The sequence below is a fragment of the Botryllus schlosseri genome, chromosome 3, assembly GCF_051294905.1.
Source record: "Botryllus schlosseri isolate E-star chromosome 3, Bs_hap1, whole genome shotgun sequence".
Lineage (NCBI taxonomy): Eukaryota > Metazoa > Chordata > Ascidiacea > Stolidobranchia > Styelidae > Botryllus > Botryllus schlosseri.
The window spans coordinates 21,573,166-21,596,533 of NC_137238.1; the positions used below are offsets into that span (position 1 = coordinate 21,573,166).

Consider the following 23,368-nt stretch of genomic DNA (forward strand, 5'->3'; position numbering starts at 1 on the left):
TTTTTTTAATTCATGCGACTTTTTCAAAAAAGTTTCGCACCGGTCGCAATTTAACATTTTCATGTGTCCTGATGTCGGGGTACCCGTCACCCAACAAAAATACGTATGATTTATGGAAATGAGAGACTTCGGCGTCGGTCATGACTGCACCACGACGCATCAAGACATATGAAGTTAAAGGCCATGTAACATGCGACTCCGAGAAGTGTGCCAGAACGATCAGCAGCGAGAAGACCTTGGCCGAAAAGGAATGCCCTTGTGCTGACCGAAAACTTCGATATATATACATATATGTTTAATTGTCCATAGGCGCCTCAGTGGCTGACGTCGAATATTCCTGTCGTGGCGACCTTAACCCTACAGGACAAATGCCATCCCACAAGGAAAAAAATATTTGCCAGTAAAGAAACACCAATATGAAATCATGTGCGTCTTTTAATTTGGTACGTTTCGACGATTTCCATATCTTCTGACATAGCAGATATAGGAGGTCACGAAATAGCATCATGTAAAGAAGTCAATATAACAACGATTACGCCGAAGATGTTTAATTATTAGGCTATTTAGGGGTCCTACCTTTTCCAGCATACCACATCGACCATATTGATCGATTCAAACATGAATTATATAAATTTGTCGCGCCTCGCGCGTTTAGGCAATATACGGTGACTCAACAAACAGTACATGAAATAGGGTATAGCTAATATGTAGCGACAAAAAGCCCATTGGCTGAGGGGGGTCTGGGGTTTGGTTTATCAGCCTATTGGGCCAAAGACCAACGGTTTCTTCGGATTGGGGCTGACGAAGTGCTGTTTTTCGGTTCCCAATATTTGGGGGCGATGATCGGTGTGGAGCTTCAAAGGGGGGCGATGAGTCGAAAAAGTTGGAAACCACTGGTAGAGAACGTTCTTTCCAATCCTCTACTAGTTGCTGACGATTACCCCTGACGAGTGTTAGCCGAAAATATTCGGGATTATTTCTATTCGGATATAATATACAATTGTATGTTGAACTTCTGTGCCTCATAGAAACCCTTCAAATGACTCCATTTTGTGAACTCAACTTAAATGTAATGGATTGTCTAAGAGTAAGTCACAACAGTATGATCAGGTCCCGCTTACTTATTAGATCAGGTTTTCTGAGCACCGCTATCGAAGGGTCCGGCCGTATATCGATGTTCATTTTTTATCAATGTGAACACTGAGCAGATATGATTTAACGCTACTGTGATATTCCAAAGTCATGATATAATTGCACAGTTAATGTGGCGGACTTTGGATTTCGTCAATAGGAAGTAGTTTTGAGATATCTTTCCATCATGTTTATTAGTGAAATTGCCATAATGACAGCACAAACTAGCCCCAATACCACGGCAACGGAATATATTGTTGAAAATTGCATCACTTTGTGATATCATAAGTCAATTAGGGTTAGTCGCGAATATGAATATTGCAATTTCGAAAGTAAGCACATTTAATCGAATAGTAAAAGCATGTGACGTGCCAACCAGATCTACAATTTTGAAAGTACTTTATTACTTTTATATCTTCATTTTCTACTTCCATTTGAAGTATCTTAGGCAAGTCTTGAAAGTAGCTACTTCTGATATTTGGCTACAAATGTTCGGTGATATTTCTACATGAGTACCAACAATCAATACTTTGACTAGGACATATTTATATCCCGTAACAAAATTGCAATGACTCGTCGCAATCACAAGTATCTGACGCTAATGAGTCTTCATCATGTTAGCGATGATCAGAAAGAAATTCACTCCATCCACCGTATTGAAACAATTACCAACACCAACATTGAATTAATTCAAGTATTGTGATGTCAAACTGCGGGAATGGTGTGAGCTGGGAAGATCTTGTTACTTGCTACAAGTATTGCATATGGTAACATGATAAGTTTCTGATGAGCTTCAAATCAAATTTGTAAGAGCGTCATGATACAATAAAGTGTAATATTTGTTCAGCATCACTGGATTAATGTAGGATCAAATTGCCCATGGCATGATTCAAGGCTCTAATTCATGAAAATACAGGAACTTGAATGATAAAAAAAGATTTATAAAAAAGATATACAGGCGCACGGCTAATTAAGTACAATGATTCTAAATACTTGAACGTAAAAAAATTGAAGCGGCCTGAAATTCTTATTAAATGTGTATGAACCATGCTGATTAAACAATGTTTTCATTGGTAACTATTTACCTGCAAAAATTTACTAGGTGCCCCACATTACCAAAGCTAAATCCCACATTACCAAAGGTAAATGGTGGTGCAAATACTCTCAATACTTTTTACGGAGTTAGGGGGCATACGGAAATTTATTCTCGAAAAGTTGGTCGTATAGCATGAAATTTTGAAAAGCCCTGCGTAGAATATTTTATTTCATTAAGAAAGATTACCATACCTGGACTATTACATTCATTAGCAGATGGTCCACATCCAGATGAGCCTGGAACAAATTCCGAACAATCTGGAATAAAATACAAGGTCGTATGTGGGGAAAATGCTCTAAGATACGGTAAATTAATGGATGTAATATTCAAGCTGAGGAGATTTACCTCGATTCCAATAATCATTGTCAGAAGTTTCGGAAATGGATGACTGTTCTACATGTTGAGATTGAACTGAAAGAGAAATTTCAAGTGCATCGAAATCGACGAAATCATTATCATTTACATATAATTGTTTTATTCATTGTGGTAGGTTTACAAGAATCATTGCTTAAAATTGCATCAAGTGCATCCATCGTCCATCTGGCTCGATTCGGATGAGTAGAAGCTAAGCCACGTAAGTTGTTTTTTAATGTAGTATAACAAAAACTTTAAGCCAAATTTGTTATACATCGTTGTTTCAGACAACTTAAGACTTTGATGCGGTTGACATTAAAATTTGAATAAATTTAGAATAATTGAAGTCTCGTAACTTCGCTTTCACACCTTGGCAACGAGTCAAATTTGGTGTACAGCCATGGTTCCCAACGTGGGTGATATCGCCACCTTGTCAGCTATTTTATGAAACAGGAGGGCAAAAATAACAAAGGGACTAATGGACTCGAAAAAGGTTGGTACCCACTGCTGCACAGCGTATGTTAGAAAACCTAACAATTTGATCCAATATTCAATTATATATGAAGAAAAAGAGTAACTTTAAACAACCCTATGTGCAATGACTGTATGGCAGGATTGTTATAAAATACCATTTTTTTCAAGTTTCACTCACTTAGTGATAAAATCGTCAGGTTGCCCAAAAACACGCTACACATCAAACACTAAATTTCAATCAATTTCGACCAATAAAGGCCATGCTATCTTGAATTGAAATTTGGACCATTTTTGAATTTATAGTATTTACGGTGGCTAATATCAAAACTTCGATATGACGAAATATCGTGTTCCAGGCATGCATGAAGGGAAAATGAAGCTTTTCTCGCGGGTTTACATCTTGATACTTGGCTGTGATCGAGATTTGCTGATTGAATCGCTAATATATGAAAAATCAATATGACACTGATAAGCTCTAACTACATTGAAAGAGCCCCGTGAAAACGATATTAATGATATGCATCGCATATCCATACTTTCAGCATAGAAATCCGGCACCATTAACAGAAAATAAATTGCAACAAGGTAAAATACAGTACAATATATTTCTCAGGCTTTAGGCGATATCTTTTGGCGCAACAGTGTGAATTTCACGTAATCAGAGCAAATGCGCTTGTGGATGTTGTCATTACAACGCATTATGATATTTGTTTTTTGTTCGATATCCTGCAGTGTGTCTATATTCCCCTGGCAAGCGCGAGTTCACTACGGTACATATTAATGGCCTATGATGATGAAGATTCACTAAAATTAGGAAATCATGGCTCAGCCTTCGTAATTCACCTTGTAGGGGTATTTAGGAGTCGTTAAAGCAAATTTCATAACGTATTGCGAAGAAAACAGCGACAATGTCTTCAAATCTGCATCTTCACGACAAAAGACACTTTCGGGTAACGATATTAACCTGGGAAATATATTTCGCTATATTTTAGCTGTGCGCCAGTCCATTTCCTCTTCATGATGCCCATTTTAAGCCTTATAAGTATTTTATTTGCTAATATATATTACCATCGTTTCAACGACGCTCTTTCAATTTCGTTGACTCATTTCTAGCAAGTCAATGTTAATGTCAATGTCAACTCTATCGCAGCCAAGTATCCAGATGTGAACCCGTGAAAAAGGCTTCACTTTTCCTTCAGACATGCCTTCATATTTCGTCATTTCGAAGTTTCGAGATTAGTCACACAACCCTACTGTATTGTAACGATACAAAGCCATGTAGATAGACCACGGAACGTGGAGTACTTGCGCTGCTCACTCAAGATAGAATGGTTTTGAGTGCTTCCATTTCCAAGAAAAATCCACTTCAAGCCTACTTGTTTTAATTTTAATTGGTAAAATACAAAGTATTTTGGGATAATCTTATACCACATTTATGAGTAAAATACAACCAACCACTTGGCGTGAAACATGTTGTATGACGTAAACTGAGCATATTTTTGAAAATTTCATAACTGATGGTACTATTGGTCATTTTGCGTTGGTTGCGAAGACGCACCATGCAATGTCAAAAGTAGTCACCTTCAATCGGATACGCAACAAATGACTCAACCTAGTTAACTTTTTGAAACTAGTTGAGTGAAGGAGGGAAAGATTTATTGGTCGTCCCACCACAAAAACACAATGTCACGAAGCGAATTATATGATTTAAAGCAGACATGTATAAATCAAGTCCCTTGTTTGATACAGGTATTTGTTGAAGCCATGACGTAACCAATATTCAACTTGGACGTTATAGTCGATCGGCATTGACCATTGAAAACAAAGGGTACATATAGCTCCTTCGACGAAATATCTACGTACTATAGCTGTTGAACCAACTAATTTGAAGTTTCCAACCATCCCATATCGCATATACGTCGGTTATATCGGGTGGTATTCGTCCGTAGGCAAATACAACATGTTTTTTGGAAAGTAATTACACAATTATGGCATAATTATACAACGTAAAAAACATAATTTTGTCTTCTTTCAAAAAGGCCCTTAAAAACGCTGCTTATTCAATGCTTAAAACAAAGTGCATTAGAGAGCCATTTGTTTTAAATGCAGCCCTAGATGTCAAGATTCCGAAGTCGGAACTCATTACGCCGTCCTCTATTCTTCAATATAATTTACCTCCTCCTGATGCGAGATTCTTACTATCCTTCTTCAAGTAAGTGTCATGATTTTTTGATGGAATCAAAGGACGAAACGCCGAATCTAAATTATACCAACTCTCTTTATCCATAACATTTTTGGGATACCGATAATATGCGGGAACTAGGATCTAGGACACTGAGAATATGCCATTGCACAACTTCAAAGTTGAGTGATCAATGATCTGATCACAGAAATACTGAAACACACTTAAAGGCTTTCATATCAACGCGCATGTCTCGAATTCAAATTGCGCGATATGTGTCTTGCTCGGATGAGAAGAATAGTGTCAATTGATTTATGAAAAATGAATATGTTGAAAGAGTTTGATATGAACGAACACAAATGTATATATCTAAATTCAATTCTATGTTATTTGATCTCATATATTACCAATGTAACAGATATTTTGCATCACCTAATCACAGGATTTTTAGACACCTAAGGATATTACCAGATATGACATCCCCCAGCAAAATAGGATCACACAAAATACTTTACATAAGATGAGATATCATGATGAAATCCAAATATAGCAACTCGAATAGTAGGTTCTCCACATGTCAGCAGCATACAAACTGAGAGGCTGAAGACCTAATGAATTCAAATTACATGCAATGAAAACACATCACAATTTCGCTTCGGAGATATAGGTTTCCAAAAAACTATTAGCAGAGATGAGCATATAGGTAACCTTCTTATTGCATGAAATAGATAATATGAAACGCATATAAAAATATTGTTCTTAAATTTACTTTCCGATTGAATAACACCGTAATACGAGGATATTCAGATCAAACGAGCAGAAATATATATTCAAAGATAAAAGGCATGAATAGGCGGCTGACCAAATGAATATGTCAGACATGTCAATATTGCAGAGCTAGACTGTATGTCATAAGATAATCTTGATCTTTCATGGCATCGATAATAATATCAATGATAAGCACATTAGGAAAACGTTGAGAAGTTCATTTACCAATGTAATAATGCTAAAGTAAAAGGATAACAATCATACAAAACAAGTAGGAATGGCATGATCTTACTAAATGAATGATGGCAGAGAATGAAATACCAATCGCCACAAATCATATTGATATCTATCATTTGTAGCAGCACAGAAACTTATAACTCATGACAGCAACCACTCTTCCGTGTGTATGTTGGGTTATGTGCAGGGAAATGATTATAGGCGAATGTAATAATTTAAAGTCGCCCTACCTTTGAAAAATCGATGCTGTAGTATATCAGCTGGTTTGAGACGGTTTCCAGGATCATGACTTAGTAAATTATCGATAAGATCTAAGAGATAAGTTTTCTCTTCCCGGTATGGTTCCATCAGTTTGTTTATAGCTGACAAGTCGAGGTCCTGATTACCCGCGGAAAACATTTTAAAATCATGTCCAAATGGATGTGCGCCCCCGGAGAAAAGCACGAAAAGTGTCATCCCAATAGAATATGAGTCCGAACATGGTGAGATATTGGGTGCAACCCCCAATGTTTCAGGGGCTTCAAATCCTGTGGGTAATTTTGACGACATGACAGCAGCTGCTGATTGCACTTCCTGAATATGACTACACAGATCCAAATCAGAAATTATGCATTTGTCTTTTGATGAAGAAAGAACGATATTATCCAGATTTATATTACCATGAAGAAGGCCATGTTCATGAATGAATGCAACTCCCTCTACGATTTGCCGAGCATATGAAAAATATTTCCCGAAATCCACTGGCTCATTTTGATTTTCATCAATCAAGCCCCTCAAGGATTTAGAACTTGATTGCATAGCTATATAAATGTAAGCCCTCTTCCTTTGGCTTTGGAACAATCCGGTTTCATAAATCTTGATTATATTGGGATGATGCGACTTTACAAAAAGTTCAATTCGTCCGAGGACCGCTACATCGTAGTCGATGATTTTGATCGCAACATCGCGATATGTTCCAGGGAGGCTTTGCTTTCCTTCATACATCCCCTCTCTTTTATTTCTGTAGTTTATATATAGGTTTTCGGATACTTGATTCCAACCTGAATAAATGCAATTTTATCAAGAAATGAGAAAGACTGTGAAACTCCCACTTAGATCGGCGTTCCGTCATTGGAAATTTATGAATGATTTAAGGTATATCGATGATTAATTTGTAGTCAGTCTATAGTCCAAGCTATGATTTAGTGGTAGAAAACATCATTTATGCTCTAACACAGTGGTTCTCAACCTTTTTGTAAACACGCCCCCCTTTATGATAGTGAAAAATTTCGCGCCACCCTTATCTTCATATCACAAATTACAACCGGGATGCTGGCAAAACCAACAGATTGCTTGACGGCATGTGAGGTTATGACTGTTGATGATAGAATTAAAAAATATAAAATTCGGTCCATATAAAGAGAAAGACGCGTGAAATGGAGGTGAACCGCGCGAAGCGCGACAATTTCTCTTTAATTTGACCTCTTCTTCGAGCCTCCTTCAGATGCTTTCACGCCCCCACGGGGGACGCGTCCTCCAGGTTGAGAACCACTGTTCTAACAAGAGACATTACCGACTGGTGGTGAATGAAACTTGAATCATTAGTTTTACGGTAAGAGTAATAATAAATCCGCGCTTGGATGAATGGGGGTTACGACATTTGATCAATACAATACAGAAGAATTTGACAAATAATCTTCGTTTGAATCGAGTCCCCCGCCTGAATCCCTTGCATCCAATAATGTGTAAGCAAGGGCAAGGATACATAACCAAACTATTTTCATTGCACATTGAGCTGTGTTGGGATTCGGAATAACCGAATTCATATATTTTAACAAAAAGCTTCGTGAATTTATACTGTGCAGTAATTCCGAATTTTAGCTTTAATCTCCGAATTTTGAATTCTAAATTATTACATTATCATTGCATTTTTTCATGAAGCATCATCATCATCATCATCATCATTGGTTTATTAGCAATTTTATCAGTTCAATACACCACAAAAAAAATGCGATACAATGAAAAGACAGGAAGGTGTCGAAGCGACAAGGAGCAGTCTATGGAATCTGACACCCACCTTGGCCTAGGCGATGTAAAGAGGAGGCATGCACACTGAATGAAAGTAAAGAAGATAGTATAGAAAAAGAAAGCGACAATAAATAGGGCGGCATGTCATGGGAAGCGAGATCGATAGGTCAGTCGTGGTCCGGTAATCCGGTAGGATGGACTGTATTTATTTAGTAGTAATTGCTTGTATTTCGACTTGAATGTGGACATGCTCGTCGACTGTCGGATGGCCGGCGGGATACTGTTCCACACATCAGGTCCGGCATATTTGATAGAGCGATGATCTTTTCGGTCGATCATATGATATTTGGACGACGTGGACGCGCGTGTGTTGTACTTGTGCGCTTTTGATTCCGAGGTAAAGAAGTCATTGAAATATTCGGGGCAACGACCGCAGTGGAACTGATACATAAACTTGGCGATTTCTAGTTTCCGCATATCTTCTATGTTTAGGACGCCGAATCTCTTCAGCAGCGACTTGTTGGATGGGCAGCCAGGCCCCTTTGGGGCCCTAGCTATGATTCGGAGTACTTTATGTTGTAGTTTTTGCAGCGGCTTGAGTGCAGTTTTACTGGCAGCCCCCCAACAGAGGATGCCATAGTGTAACTTCGATTGGATTAAGGATTTAAAGAGTATCAGAAGAACCCATGCTGGCATGAAGCGCCTAAGGCTGTAGAACAGGCCGCACTTCGGTGATAATCAGGATGGATGTGAGAAATTAGTTTTGTCTCAAAAGTATGTTTCATTTGGCAGCAACTAGGCTATATATATTCTTATGGTGTGTTTTTTGTCGTGCAACAGGTTGACAGTGGGTTGCTGGTGAACTCGGTAATTGATGACCTTGGCACTTGACGATCTCGGGATTAAAAACGTATTAATCATTACTTCCATAATCTATGCATTATTATTATAAATGTAAATCGATGCATCAGTTACTGTACGGATGTCAGAGGATGCGTAGATTACGCGGTCGCATTGGTATAAACGCGGGAGATTAGGAACATTAGGTGTATAATATTATGTAATATTCTCACCCCCAACGCGAAATACCATGAAGTTCGACGTGTTCACAGAAGCATTATTGGTTTAATGACAAGCGCTGCTTCGTTATCGAGCGTATATCGAAGAAGCGCCCCCAAATGTCCGTAACACCCATACCGGATGCCCTAACCGTAATAGTAACTGAATTCATTTCTATTCACAAATTCTTCAAGTGGCGACTTCGCCAATTGGTGAGTTCACTGGTATCGTGTAACACACGCCAGCCTGAAGCACATTCTACGACTCTGTGGTTTCAAGGTATATCCATCATTATCTTCATGTATTGTACTAGAACGTTCTGTCATTTGTGGCTAGCCCAATCATTGCTACCAAGCCTGGTTTATTTAATAATGCTTGTTGTGCTACTAGGTCTTATCTGCTGACGCATTATCTTCTAATGTAAATAAGTGAAGAGCTTCGTGGTGGTACAGAACGTCCATATACAATTGAATAATACATTCATATTGACATAGCCACGTGGTTATTGTACAATAGTTTCGTCTGACAGTTGTCAGCGTTAAATGTAATATTTATGGATGGTAAACGGCCTTCTTTTGTTGACACGGCCTTGGCTGGTGTATTTTGATAAAAGTCGACTCCCAGGCACACACATGAAAGTGTGAACGGCCCTTCCCGATCACGCGAAATTTATCGTCCGCAAAAACGGGATTATCGAACAGATTACTGCCGATGTCAGAATTTATGGCATTTATTCGCTACGCATTAATATTGAGGGGATGAGTCAGGGATTTTCTACTGAATCTAAGGGCATGCTGATTTATGCGTTTTTTTGCGAACGCACAGACATATGGCTTATAAGTGCCCCATTGCCTCATTGCGTGCCTTGGATTCGAGACTTTATCAAAATACACCAGTCAAAGGCCGTGACAAAAATGGGGTTCCTGTAACATTTAAATATAATACATTGGCCGCTCTCTTATTCGAAATTCCATGTCGGTGACGTCGTGGGTATGTATTGAATTGTACCCAGTACTGTGCGAACAGACGTTAATTTGTAAAGGTATGTGGACATCTGTGGCGATAGTTTATAAGGTCAATGTAAATTTGTTCTATTATAGATGACACATGACGAATAAAGATTTCTACGACGCTAGACTTTTTGCAAAAATTCATAAAACATACTTTTCAAAAATTTTGGCTCCACATGTTGAATAAAATATAGTAATTAATCACAAGTAACTTTTAGCTAGATGGGACAAACATTGACACAATTGTAATCATTTATCACGTTTTAAAATAGACTACCTTCATCAGGAATGTTCTCTTGCTGGAAATGATGATCGGCAGGCCCCATACAGGTACGTAACTTTTTCCATGTCTCTGAAAGATAAATTTTAGATTTGAATTAAATCAGAAGCATTTGAATTACGCTAATCCAATATTGCGTGCAAATACCTGATTAATAGAGCTGATAGCCAGATACCGGTGTATTTGATAAACGGATGAATCCATATATGAAAATCTATTCCATCGAAAAATGGTTAGTAGTGAGGTACTTCTCCCGTTTCTAAGTAGGCCTACTCTTTGAGGAAGAAGCTATCCTCCACTTGAACAGTTTTTGAAACCAAACTGCTTACTTTTACGCTTTAGATTGTGTCATGTAGAAAAAAGTGTTTGGATATAGCTTATAGTGGGACTCTCATAAATGGAGTTTCGGAAACAGCATTGAAATGGGAACCATGCGCGACGGCAACAGTTTGTTGATAACAAAATTGCCCCTATATTGATCACCATTTGTCATTCTTGCTTTTTTCGGAATATACATCTAGCAATTAATGAATAGGCCGACTGTTAGTTATGGGATTGAGGAACAAAAGTATGTGATTCATCTTCTTCGAACTACTTGGAGTACTTCTCAGACCTTCCGTTTTGTACTGCTACTGAAGTAATTTTGGTTAGTCTTCCAAATCCCTATTTCTACATGTTCTTTCGTATAATTTACAGCACTACTTCTACATAAAATACTTGAGTACCAGAAATGGCTTCTTTGATCAACTTTGCTCATATGCAATCAAACTATGCTATAGCTGTTGCACGTAGGCCTACATCCCACTGAACATATTAAACTGTCGTCCTCTGTCATGTTATCATATCATAATACGATCTTAGCATCACGGAAATTTCATGGTTTCGGAATCAAATGTTGAGTAAACTGAAATTAGCGTTGGTGTTGAGAAATTCATTTTGAACATTGTAAAAAAATAGTGTATCGTTCGTACAACTATGACATTTTCCATCATGGGGATCAAAATTCGAAGTAAAACTATGCCCTGTAAATCGAATAGGGCTCCAGTGATATCTACTCTGCTCTGACAAGTAGCTTTATCTGTAAAATTAGTATTGACCTGCTACACTTTTTGTCAGCATGGTATGACAATGCGGTTGAGGAGGGGGTTGAAGCACTTCTTTTACAATAAACCTTATTTGAAAATAGCGTATGTCTACCCGTAAATGGAGCATCAAAATGCCAAGGTAAGTCTCATTTGACAAGTAGAATAGCCAAAAATCACGGTAGGCTACATGATTACGATTTGTGAAAATTCTCTGCATGATAATTTTAAAATTTCCTGTCAAATTTGGTGGCTTGGCAGTCAAATTCTAATACGTATTCAAAAAAATGAATAGTATGTTTAATTGTATATTGAAGCTCTGTACCGCCAAGAAGCTATTAAAAATGGTACATACATACTATATGCATCGAAAAAAAACTTTATTCAGCATCTGTATAGTCACGTTGAAGAAGATATGACATAGATAACATACAAATAAACAATTAAAGCGAAGTCTTGATGAACAGAATTCATGGAGAATACAATTGAATTGTTACAGAACTCTATAACTATGGAAGCATCAGAATCATTCAGCAAAATCTTGATAAAGTTCATAACTACAAGTATAAGCCGTCAACTGCAGATGCAACAAAGATATAAAATCATATTTATTGGTGTGACTCGTATACTATACACTGTTACAATATCAATAACATACCGGTACTTCGCTGAAATAATAGAGCACTTTAAAACCAGGCAGGACAACTAGTCGATATGTAGGCTAACTATCGGGGTTAACTTACCACTATGTGGTACAGGTGTCAGAGTCTTTGGTGAATGAATCGGAATCAGTGTTATCCTGTAATTCTTACTGTCTGCTTCTGATACAGAAATCATGGATGTTGTTTGATATGCTTCCGATAAACACATACTTTCAGTTACGGTATGTATAGTCCTACTTATGGCATTCCAATTACGATAGACCTTATTGATAATTTCTAACAATCTACTCTCAAATCGTAATGTCATGTTTAACTCATTTTTCCTGACATATTAATGCAAAACGTTGCTGGTGGGTATTAACCTTATACGGGCTCATTTTTGTATCAAATTATCCAATTGCATCACGGTGGTTAGCAAAAATATTAGACAACACATGTATGCATGCAGCGCAGGCATGTATGGGAATCTCACAACCCGATCCAAGTATATGCATCCACTGTCAATGATTTAAAATCCACATAAATGCATCGTTTGAATACGTAAATATGAGTAAACTACATTTTTCTCCACTGGCAGACTGTGAGGAATAGACAGACACACACGATATGACTGCTGACGAAAACCGTGGAAAGTCGGAAGACTCGCTCGAAAATAGGCTACCTTTCTTAAACCTGGCATATTGACCTCGCCCACTGTCATAGCAACAACATTTTGATCGCCTGTCGATCATTGTTTATGTTTTCCTCGGATAATCAAGTCGAGCACGGGCCATTCCAAACCTCACGGTGTTGACACCACTACCCTTTCAATTCTCCTGAAATTTGGCATATGCATAGATAAGCTAATTCCAAACCGGATGAATTTTATTTTATTACAATTGGACTCTGGGGACAAAATTTACGTTATTTCGGGCCCACACAGTACTTGTTTTATTAATATAATATTTACAAAGGTGTAGTTGGATGTTGGAAGCTAGTTGACATTAATCAATTGGATTTCTCGGCAGCTTGTCTGATAGTCTGTATTTACAAGTCGCATTTTCGGTCAAGGGTTTAAATTGAGCGGGAATTTGGTAAATTGTCTGAAATCAGTCAAGCGCCACACGATTTAGACTGCGGATTGCTCAAAAACATATTAAAATATCCGAACAAGTTGCATCGCATATGAAAACAGGGTCCAAGGAGAATTCGTTCAAAGCTTATTTATTTTGGTCTTTCACTCAAAAGAGATTAAATTACAGTCTCAGGAGCGCACTACATTTGTACACGGAAATGCGTAAGTTTGGCATATGCTTGACCGGTGGCTCCCAAACCTTTTTTGGCTCATCGCTCCCTTATCAAGTCCAACATATCTTTATCAGACCCTGACGACTATAGGCCAGGGTTCACAATTTTTTGCAAGCAAGAGCCACTTTTTAGAAATTGAATAACGTGAAGAACTACTACTTACTCTCGCCTTTTACCCGCACTGAGTTGAATTTTTTCACTTTGACATGGGCAGATTTTACGCTATTTACCAAGGAAATATCTGTCGGAATGTTAAAGTGAAAAAAAAAATGAAATCGGGAGGGAGTGAACGGCAAGAGTACCTAGTAGCTCTTGGCATTGATCATTTCCTAACATGTAGCTTTTGCTTTGTCTTCAGGGGGCTGCTCCAAGTTGCAGGATTGCTACTCAAGGATTAGGATAGTAATTTCGCTTCAAAAGTCGGGTGTTTCCGAAGTCGGACATTATCACATTTGCCTAACATCTACGGACTAACGTATATTTCGATTTGGACTGCGGAATTGTGGTCGCGGTGTTGTACTAATCTCATGCCATCATTAACCCGTCCCCGCCCCTATGCTTGCTGGCGAAATAGAATTTAGGAATCGTCGCCAGTGGTTATATCAATATAACGGTGGCCTTTTCTGCCATACCAAATGTATGCACTGGACATATTACCTTCAGACTACTTTTTATCATGCCAATGCAGCATGTCTGAGCCACAAGCTATATTGACTTCTTTTCTACAGCACAACGTACCTGAATTCGTCGCTGCGTCCTTGATACCTGGCGAATTGTTGTAAGAATCTTCGCTCATTGCTGCTGCCGTCTGTAATTCCGATTGCGCTTCATAAACAATTGAAACAAGACGATTGCAGTCCGCCCCTTTGTGGTCTTATGGAATAGATAGCTACATGGGATATTCCTGCAATCGCATTGAAACTAAAGACTTTTCATCGAGGTGTAGCCTACTGCGAATAGTGATAGGATGATTATAGGTAGGGTTACCATACGTCCTCCTTTAGGAGGATTTGTCCCCCATTTTCTGGTTTTCTAAAATATCCTCAGAGGACGCCTAAATGTCCTATTTTTTAGCAATTCGTCCAACTTTAAAGCTTTTAGAGCTAAGAATGACGCTAAACCGGAAAATTCGTGGTTTGAATGAACGTGACGACCTATTTGTTTAGTCAACCAACGGCAAATGTGGAAGAAAAACTTTACTTCGGGAGTTGAGCCGGAAAATTGACCTTTTTTTTATTCAACCAGCCACAGTTACATGATGAATTGACCATTTTTTCCGGATTTTGCCCCAGTATTGTAAGTATGAAAATTTTTAAAAAGTGTTCTCCGTTCTCGAATGTGTGGTCGCCTATACAAAAACCTACGTCTATAATGATATAGTTGATTGCTATCTCACTAAGTCGCCTTGAAATATTTTTTAATCTCCTCAGCCCTGCAAGCACTAGGCTATAGCAGTCTCGGCATGAATACAGGGACAGCAGAAATGCCTACTTCGGAATCGCCTTCCCATAATGATTTATATATGAAGCTAAGAAGTAACAAATTACTTATTCTAACATGAATTGGCCTACTCACGAGGAGGAGCGTAGAAAAAATCCAAATACTTAGGTAGGATCGCGTTCGAAGTGTGAACCTCGCAAGTTTGGATGTTCACGTTCGCAGGTTCACCTTGGTTGGCTCCACTCTGTGACTCTTTTCCATATATATTATAATTATTCACGTCATTAAACATCTTTGGTCAGAATTATTTCCATTTAAACTTCCAACCAGTCACTGCATGGAGCTGGCAGCGTGAAATGAAATTCAACATTTAACGAGCATGAACCTTGACCTTGTCAAAATCTGAGTTGCCTTAAAAAAAGTTTGCTCGAAATATTCAGCTTTCTGCCGGTGAATATTTCGTGACTCTGTGCTGTGTGCTTGCATCGCAATAACGAATATTATTATCAATGATTCACATCGACGAAATTGATAAAAGGAATAGGCTACATCGCTATCTAATGTATAAAATATAGCAGACGTACTGGATCTATCTTCATTTAATATGCATATTGCATCATCTAATAAATCCGCCGTATCGGAGTTTTGGCGTTTGTGTAGATAGAGTTGATATCTGTTGCAAGTATTGAAACTATCATTTCACTCCGATCAATATTAACGTAGTAATAGCGTAGCGCTTTAGAAATTCATGCCTAGGTTGGACCATTATGACGTAATCTTACATTCCATTGTTATTTCTCGTCGAAATTGTGAACAGTGCGACGGAAAATATTTATTTATGGAGTTAATATAGCATCTCCATGTTCCAGTTGATACATTTGGTTATGCTTGAAAAGTCAGCTTTTACTGCAACATTGTGGTGTCAGTAATGTGACCTGAGTAGACACTATCTATGATGTACATTAATATATTGGTTTACGGAAATGGAGGGTTAGAATTAACAATATTCGCGTTCGAGTTCGCGTTCGCCTAGTATACGGTAGTTCTCTGCCTTTTTCGTCTCGTGGACCCCTTGGCCTATATTTAAGCTGAAACTCTCCCCTATGAAAAAGTTGCCTGTGACTAAAAAATGGCCTTTTTAACCCATAACCATTTGTTGACTGACCAATATATGGCCAAACATATTTAAATATGTCCGAACTATGTCGAATGCGGACTTCACTATACACCTTGGTAAAGTGCAGCTAAATTAGACCTGTTTTTGACCGGTTGGGTAGCCGCTGACGAAAAATTAATCACCAAGTCCGCTTGCTATGGCTCGGAGTTTATTCCATGAATTTGGTATGTTATTCACGTTAGTTCATATGTGGGCTTAAAAGGGTAAACATTTTCACCAGCGGTCTTTTGATGAATTCGTCTTGACTTTTCCTGCTTACTAGCAATTTGGTCGAGAGGCTGTCACGGGCCCAACTAAATCGTCTCACGAGACTCACTTTATCATGGGGTGTAATATCTGCGGAAGGCATTTAAACATGCACCTATAGCTGAAAATCCGTCAAAGAAACATGCAATTGCAAATAACTAGGTTAGTACTAAAAAGTTCTAGCATAATATCTAAAAACCTTGTGAACCAACTGTGGCCTTATTCTCCCTTAAAAGTTTAAGAGTTTCCCGTAAGTTGGGAATTATCCCCCTTCCCGGTTGGGAGCCCCTGGCCTAGAACCTTTCAAACGATTTTGCGTCCACACGAACCAGAACCTTTCAGGGGTTTGCACTATCCCAAGTGACCACCTCTGACATTAAGTATATTAATGGTGCGTTTTTTTAAATATTCATCTATATTTGGTACAATAGGAAGGAGGTCTGGTGTTGACCTCGTACCTCGGTCGGACTCGCAACCCATTTCTGTTGCAGTTATGGAAGTATGGAACGTGTTAGTCGTCGATCGAACACTTCGCTATCAGGTATCTTTGGTGAATCGCGAGATTATTTCTGCAGGCCGCGAAACAGTTCTCATCATTGATCAAGTAGTAGCCTACATATAAATGAGAAAATTCCGTGGACCTAAAATGTAGATTGGTTGGTGGATCGCAGAATCGTCGGATGCGGAAAATATAGAACGTGAGCTAGGAAAGCATGAGTAACCCTGTACTATGGCTACAGTAGTAATGACATTATTTAGTTAGTCATATGTTTCAGCTATAATAGAAGAACCATGACAACAATATGTTCATATCCACATTCCATACTTCTATAGTCATCACCGTAAAGAAGCATACTTTATCAAGAGGCGTTTACTATTATAAAGTAACTAGCCGAGGTTTCATTCACAAACAGTTTTAAATACAAAGACATAGAATGCATACAAGCAGCATACATGCAGCATACATACAATTTCTAATAAACATGACCCTGTTCTTATAACGGTTCGGTGCCCCTGCTCTATACTGTTATTGATTGCGATTAGCACTCAGCCAGATTGAACAATATATTTGCTGGTACCTCACAAGATCGCAATATTACATTGCAGGAATTCGTAAATAGTAGGAGTAAAGACAAATGATATTTTGGGCTTCATTTGTGGAATTACATTATGCAAATCTAGATAGCGTCTTGAAGCACGATCGGCACTATCCAGCCTACTAGGCATCATGCGTATAAATACACTGAAGCTGCACACACCTGTCACAGGAGCTATGGGCCAACAATAAAAGACCAAAACCCAAAAGCAGAAGTGAATCTATATTGTTCCGCTACTAAATTAATAAGCAACGACTTGACACACAATGTGGTAAAATTTGTTTGTTTGTCCATAGATCATGGTATTCATTCTCCGTAAATAGGCGTAAGCTATATTCCAACTGCACTAAATGAGATGTGGCAATTAAATACTGATATCCTGAAACATGTCCATGATCATGCAGGGCCGGGTAGTAATTGCCGACGGCACAAGAAAAGTGGAATAAGAAAGCATATTATTTTTTTACCATACCTAACGCATTTCAACAGGCCCGTACCTTACGCATTTGCCCTCACCGTACAAGTGGATTCGAAGGTGTTCCAACCAATTTGAAAAGTTTCTTCGCGCGGATGACCGCGTCATGTTGGTCGAATCCTTCGATATGTATACATACATATCATAGATATCTTGCACATCATACATATCATACATATCATACATATCATACATATCATACACATCATACATATCATACACATCATACATATCATACATATCATACCTATCATACATATCATAGATATCCTACACATCATAGATATCATACATATCATATAAATGCAAATGCGACAGAGGAGCGCGCAGAGGTAAATGAAGCGCTCTGTAAAGAAATACAAATTTGAAATCGACGAGACAGAATGCATGCAAGCAACACACGTACAAAACCCTAAAAATGTGACTCTTTTCTAAAAAAAGGTTCGAGGCCTTCGATCTAGACTCGGCTATCGATTGCGATCAGTCCTCAGTCAGATTCAATAATTTGGTCGGTCCGACACATTTCACTCACAAGTTCACAATATGAAATAACAAGATTTCGTAAATAGTAGGAATCAAGACGAATAATACTCTGAATTTCGCTTGTGGAATTGAATTAGGCAAACCTCAACAGCGCCCTCCGGATGAAATGGAACTACTAGGCATCGTGCCTATAAATAATTAAATATACTGAAATTGCATCCACTCGCCAAAGGTGCTTTTGACCGACAAAAGTCCAAAATCCAAAAGCAGAAGTGAATTTATATCGTTCCGCGCCTAAGCTAATATGTAACGACAACTCGTTTGTATCTCCTGTATATCATAGTGTTCATTCTTCATACATAGGCGTAAGCTATACTCCATCTGCACTAAAGGAGGCGTGACAATAAAATACTGATATCTTGAAACATCGGGCAATGATTGCCGAGAGCACAGGAAAAGTAGAACAGGAAATTATGTTTTACTACCATACGTTAGGCATTGCAACAGGATCGTAACTTTTGCATTTCTACCCTCTAATTGGACTTGCAGATGGCCCACCCAAGTTCAAGATTTTTTTCGCGCTTGATTCGCTCGATCCAGTTTCACCAGATGTTTTGATTTTAATGTGGCTCTAGAGATGATTCGAGTCCCTGAAAGGTTTTGGTTCGTGTAAATGCGAACTTTTTAGAAGGTTCTGTGTGAACGCGAACGTGAATCTATGACGTCATGTTATGTCGTATTGCAAATTCCAGCCATATATTTCAGTGGAATGTATTGTGCACGATACCTAGCGAATAATGCTGAAGTACATGAACATCACCAAATAATGCCAATTCCGTCACTTTGCCATCAATTCCGACGAGGACTTGCAGAGGAGTATAAGCTCGCGCCGTGACGGTCTAGGTCGGACCGGACAATTTATTTGGCGTCTGACTATTGCAGTGGTTCTCAACCTTTTTGTCTGCGCGGACCCCTTTTGGACCTTCACGGATTCCCGCAAACCACTGAAGCTTTATCTCAAATTTAGCTTAATTCCCAAGCAACCGTCATCTGTCATGAGCATATGACCACTGTAGGCTAGTGATAAACAGCAACAAAATGACTTTTCTTGAAAAATACATTGTACTATATAAATTAATTTGGTAGACTTTTGTAATTTCAAAGCGAAGTTCACAGCTGCATCTCTTGAAGCACGTGGTCGTCTCTTTAAATCCGCGCATTCGATTTGTTATGAGCGAGTGCCGAAAATTTATTTACACAGAGATAGATGGTTGCGTATGTAATAATATCGGGTAACGCTTCCAACGACACCTTTGGCACGATCGCAATATATGGCGCACCAACATTGAGACACAATTTTTTATTAAACATGTCTAGCAGCTCATTCCGTCTCTGACACTGATTATTGTGAAAGATACTTCTAGAATTTCTATTTCAAACAGCTGTTCACTCATTTGTTGTGACTTACAACGTGAAATCGAAAATGTGTCGTGAACATTTTGATTTCCTCCGGATTGACCTTACGAATTCTAATTTTTTTATTTTTGCATGAACCCCAACAAAACATTTCTTAACAGCCAAAATGTTTGTAAAAGTAGGCTATTGGCAATTTCGTATTGAAAATGAGTTCGCACATAGGATACTACATCGCATACGGTCTTTAGGTTGTTGTCAGTCCAGAAGTTCTAGCAGTTGAAGCGAAACTGCGGTCACTAGGTTATCAATTATTTGGCAAATTTAGAGGTTTAGTGGAACCCCTGATAAAGCTTCGGCGACCCCCGATTGAGAACCACTGGACTATTGCTACATTAATATGGAGCGGAGTGTGCAACGGGTTTCTATACTTGCTACCTATATTACCCGATAAACAAGTTATACAGTAGCCAACACCCCAATCGCACAGATTTGGTTTTTAGGATACAATCAGAGGTGGTCAAAGTGGTTACCGTCGCTACTCGAATAGAAGTAGAAGTACCACCGGAATTTCCACTCAAGTAGAAGTAGGAGTGGTGGTTCACAAGTAAGTAAGTAAGTAGGTATTCTACATTTATATTTGCCTACGAAACTGAAAACTGTCAAGTAGAAGTAGAAGTAGCCTAAAATCATTACTACTTAAAAGTAATGTGAGTAGGCAAAATCTACTTCAAGTACTTCAAAAAGTACAAGTACTTCGTTACTGACCACCTCTGGATACAATAAAGATATCAAATCAAGAAGGATATCGTCCTCCTGCTGGATTATTTACACTAGACAACGATGTATTCTTTATACCAATTTCATTGACTGGCTGAATAAGCATCATTAGCTGACTTCTCACATGTAATGTATTTCGTTTTTGATGTTGTGTGATTGCCGGTCAAGTTCGCAGCAGAGAGTCACTAAATATCCAGAAACGGAAAAGTGAGTCACTAAATATTCAAAAACGGAAAGGTGATTATTTCGATCAAACTTCTGTAACAAAGAAAGTCAATTTTTTGAGATTTGCAGGGTCCACAGGCCTACTTGTTTAGTGTTGATTTCTGCAACTACCCGGGTTTAAAGGTTACCACCATGGGAAGGAAATATCGAAACCCTAATTTTAGTACTCGAAATTATTGTTACCTGACCTGGCCAGAATCATAACAATTAACATTCGATTCGTATTAGCACACTCGAATCTTCGTGACCTAGCCATCCTCTTTAATTTAGTGACCCTGCGTTTACACCTGACACGAAAATTGCATCTCCTAGTTTGAGGAACAGACCATTGTAGACTTGTACAGTGTAACGGAACCTAAAAAGCAGAAGTTATAGTGTAAGGTGTGATGTTAATCAGTTACGAGAGACGACTTACATAGTTACACGGTCTATCATCAAATATTTATCGTAGCATGGTGGGCTCATAGTCGACCCATTCTCGAATGTCCGTCCGCGAACTCCGTACTACATCAAGAACCTTTACATAAATCATATAATAAAAAAATGTCCGACTCTGCTTGACTTCTCTACCGTGCTTGATCGCGTCGAGAAAGTGCAACAGTGACGAAATACGTGAATAAGCAATGACGTAATAGTGACCTCAATACTAAAGAGATACGAGAGGAAAGGAAAACATCCTGAAAACAATTTAGATGTGTAGTTTGAATACGTTAACTCTTTTGATGAAATTGGCTGCCGTCAATTCGTTATCGTAGGTTTAACTGTGATTTAGACCACATCACATTTAAAGCGAACAGTCTCTTTAAATTCTTTCTTGACTCTTATACAAGAGCAGCGACACCACCGCGACCCCAATAAACTAGTTCACGCCTGGCTCTGACTAGCTTCTACTTATCCGAGTTGTTTTCGGTGCAAAAGCAGTGTATAAAATAGCCCACAGGGATAAAGTGAGCATAAATACGAAGTCCACATCAAAAGTCACGAACAAAGACGGTTGGGTTGCACAATTTTTATATCAATTTGATTTGTATTGGGTCGCCTTAAAGACGTGTAGGTCATTAGTGTCATACTCGCGTTAGGTCGCGGGCCGGCTTCAATCCTTTTGATCGCTCGCGGTCCGGAGCAATCGCATAATTCCGAACTGTTATCTTCTAATCCATATATCCTCATCTTTCACTTGAATACTTTATTTTCTGGCCTATCTGGACATGGTATATTACATTAAGTTAAAGATCATACCTTCTTAGCGAACAGAGTGTATATTCCGACCCGAAAGGGTGGGACACGTAAACATAACCTACCTCACCCGACGGGTGTATATGGTCAGTATTCGCCCCATTTTGTGGGCGTAAATTGGATATTTCAGCACTCTCATCTGAATTGGGAGGACTAATTCCCTTATCAACACCCCACTGAACTTCCTGATACCTGATACTTGTTACATTGGGAGGTGAGGTTTGTTACCTGGAATTGAGCTTTGTTACCTGGAATTGAGCTTTGTATTTTCGTGGCACTATTTCATCATGCATTCAGAACGCAAGATATGTTCTTCGACCAACACACGGAAAACATTGGACCCGAAGGCAAAGCAATAGTAATTGGCGGGTGCTCTGCAACATTTCCACCAGGCTGTTTTGAGCAAATACAGCTGGTAACCGTGTCGGCAAGTATCAATCCGAAGACCTGGCTTCCTGGTTAAGTCGTAATCGCACCCACTCTACACATCAAGGCACATGACTTGAAAGTATTTGAGATTATTAAGTTGAAAACATGGTGTGTGAACAGAGGTGGTCAAAGTAAGAACGCTACTGAAGTAGAAGTAGAAGTAGCGACGATAAAATCTACTCAAGTACTAGTAGAAGTACTTCTTTCATAAGCAACCTAAAACTACTTGAAGTAGAAGTAGAATTGACTGACTCTAAATCTACACAAGTAAGTAAGTAGATTTGAAAACGGTCGTAATTCGTTCGCATGGACTATCAAAAGCTGCAAATTGAGCTATGCGGGAGGTGCAGAGAGCTTGATTTGTATTGATGCATCCCTGGAGGTATAAATTTCGACAAAATAAGCATTCGTCCGCATCATGGGATGCGAATTATAGTATTGATATGAAAATGCGATACTAACCCTTCGTTTACTCGAACACCCCGTTTTAGCAATTATCATGACACGGCGCCCTACCCCATATTATAAAGGCCCCTATATAGTTTAGGCGAAGAGCAATACGGACAAACTTGTATCGGATACGGTTTCAACACTTTGCACGATTAGTATAGCCTACGTTGATAAAAAAATATGGTGGATCGTAAAATTGTATATAGTGGAGCTTTATTTTCGGAAAATAGAGGGATTACTACACTTGCTTTTATTCTTCAACCAACATGTATGTTCTGCAGACAAAAG

General features: G+C 38.7%; 1 protein-coding gene across 4 annotated transcripts in view; it reads right to left on the bottom strand.

The window, feature by feature from the left end:
- Positions 1–23,368, bottom strand: part of LOC145436083 (uncharacterized) — a 117,434-nt gene that overhangs the window by 32,391 nt on the left and 61,675 nt on the right. For 2 of the 4 annotated variants that reach the window (XM_080313359.1, XM_080313358.1), the window contains exons 2-7: positions 14,368–14,533; positions 10,596–10,670; positions 6,473–7,282; positions 5,231–5,314; positions 2,573–2,638; positions 2,419–2,484 (exon numbers count right to left, since the gene is read on the bottom strand). In XM_080313359.1, coding sequence (XP_080169485.1) covers positions 2,419–2,484; positions 2,573–2,638; positions 5,231–5,314; positions 6,473–7,282; positions 10,596–10,670; positions 14,368–14,425 — 1,159 coding nt within the window. In that variant the 5' untranslated portion in view covers positions 14,426–14,533. The remainder of the gene's footprint in view (positions 1–2,418; positions 2,485–2,572; positions 2,639–5,230; positions 5,315–6,472; positions 7,283–10,595; positions 10,671–14,367; positions 14,534–23,368) is intronic. The other 2 variants (XM_080313360.1, XM_080313361.1) reach the window with 2 other exon arrangements.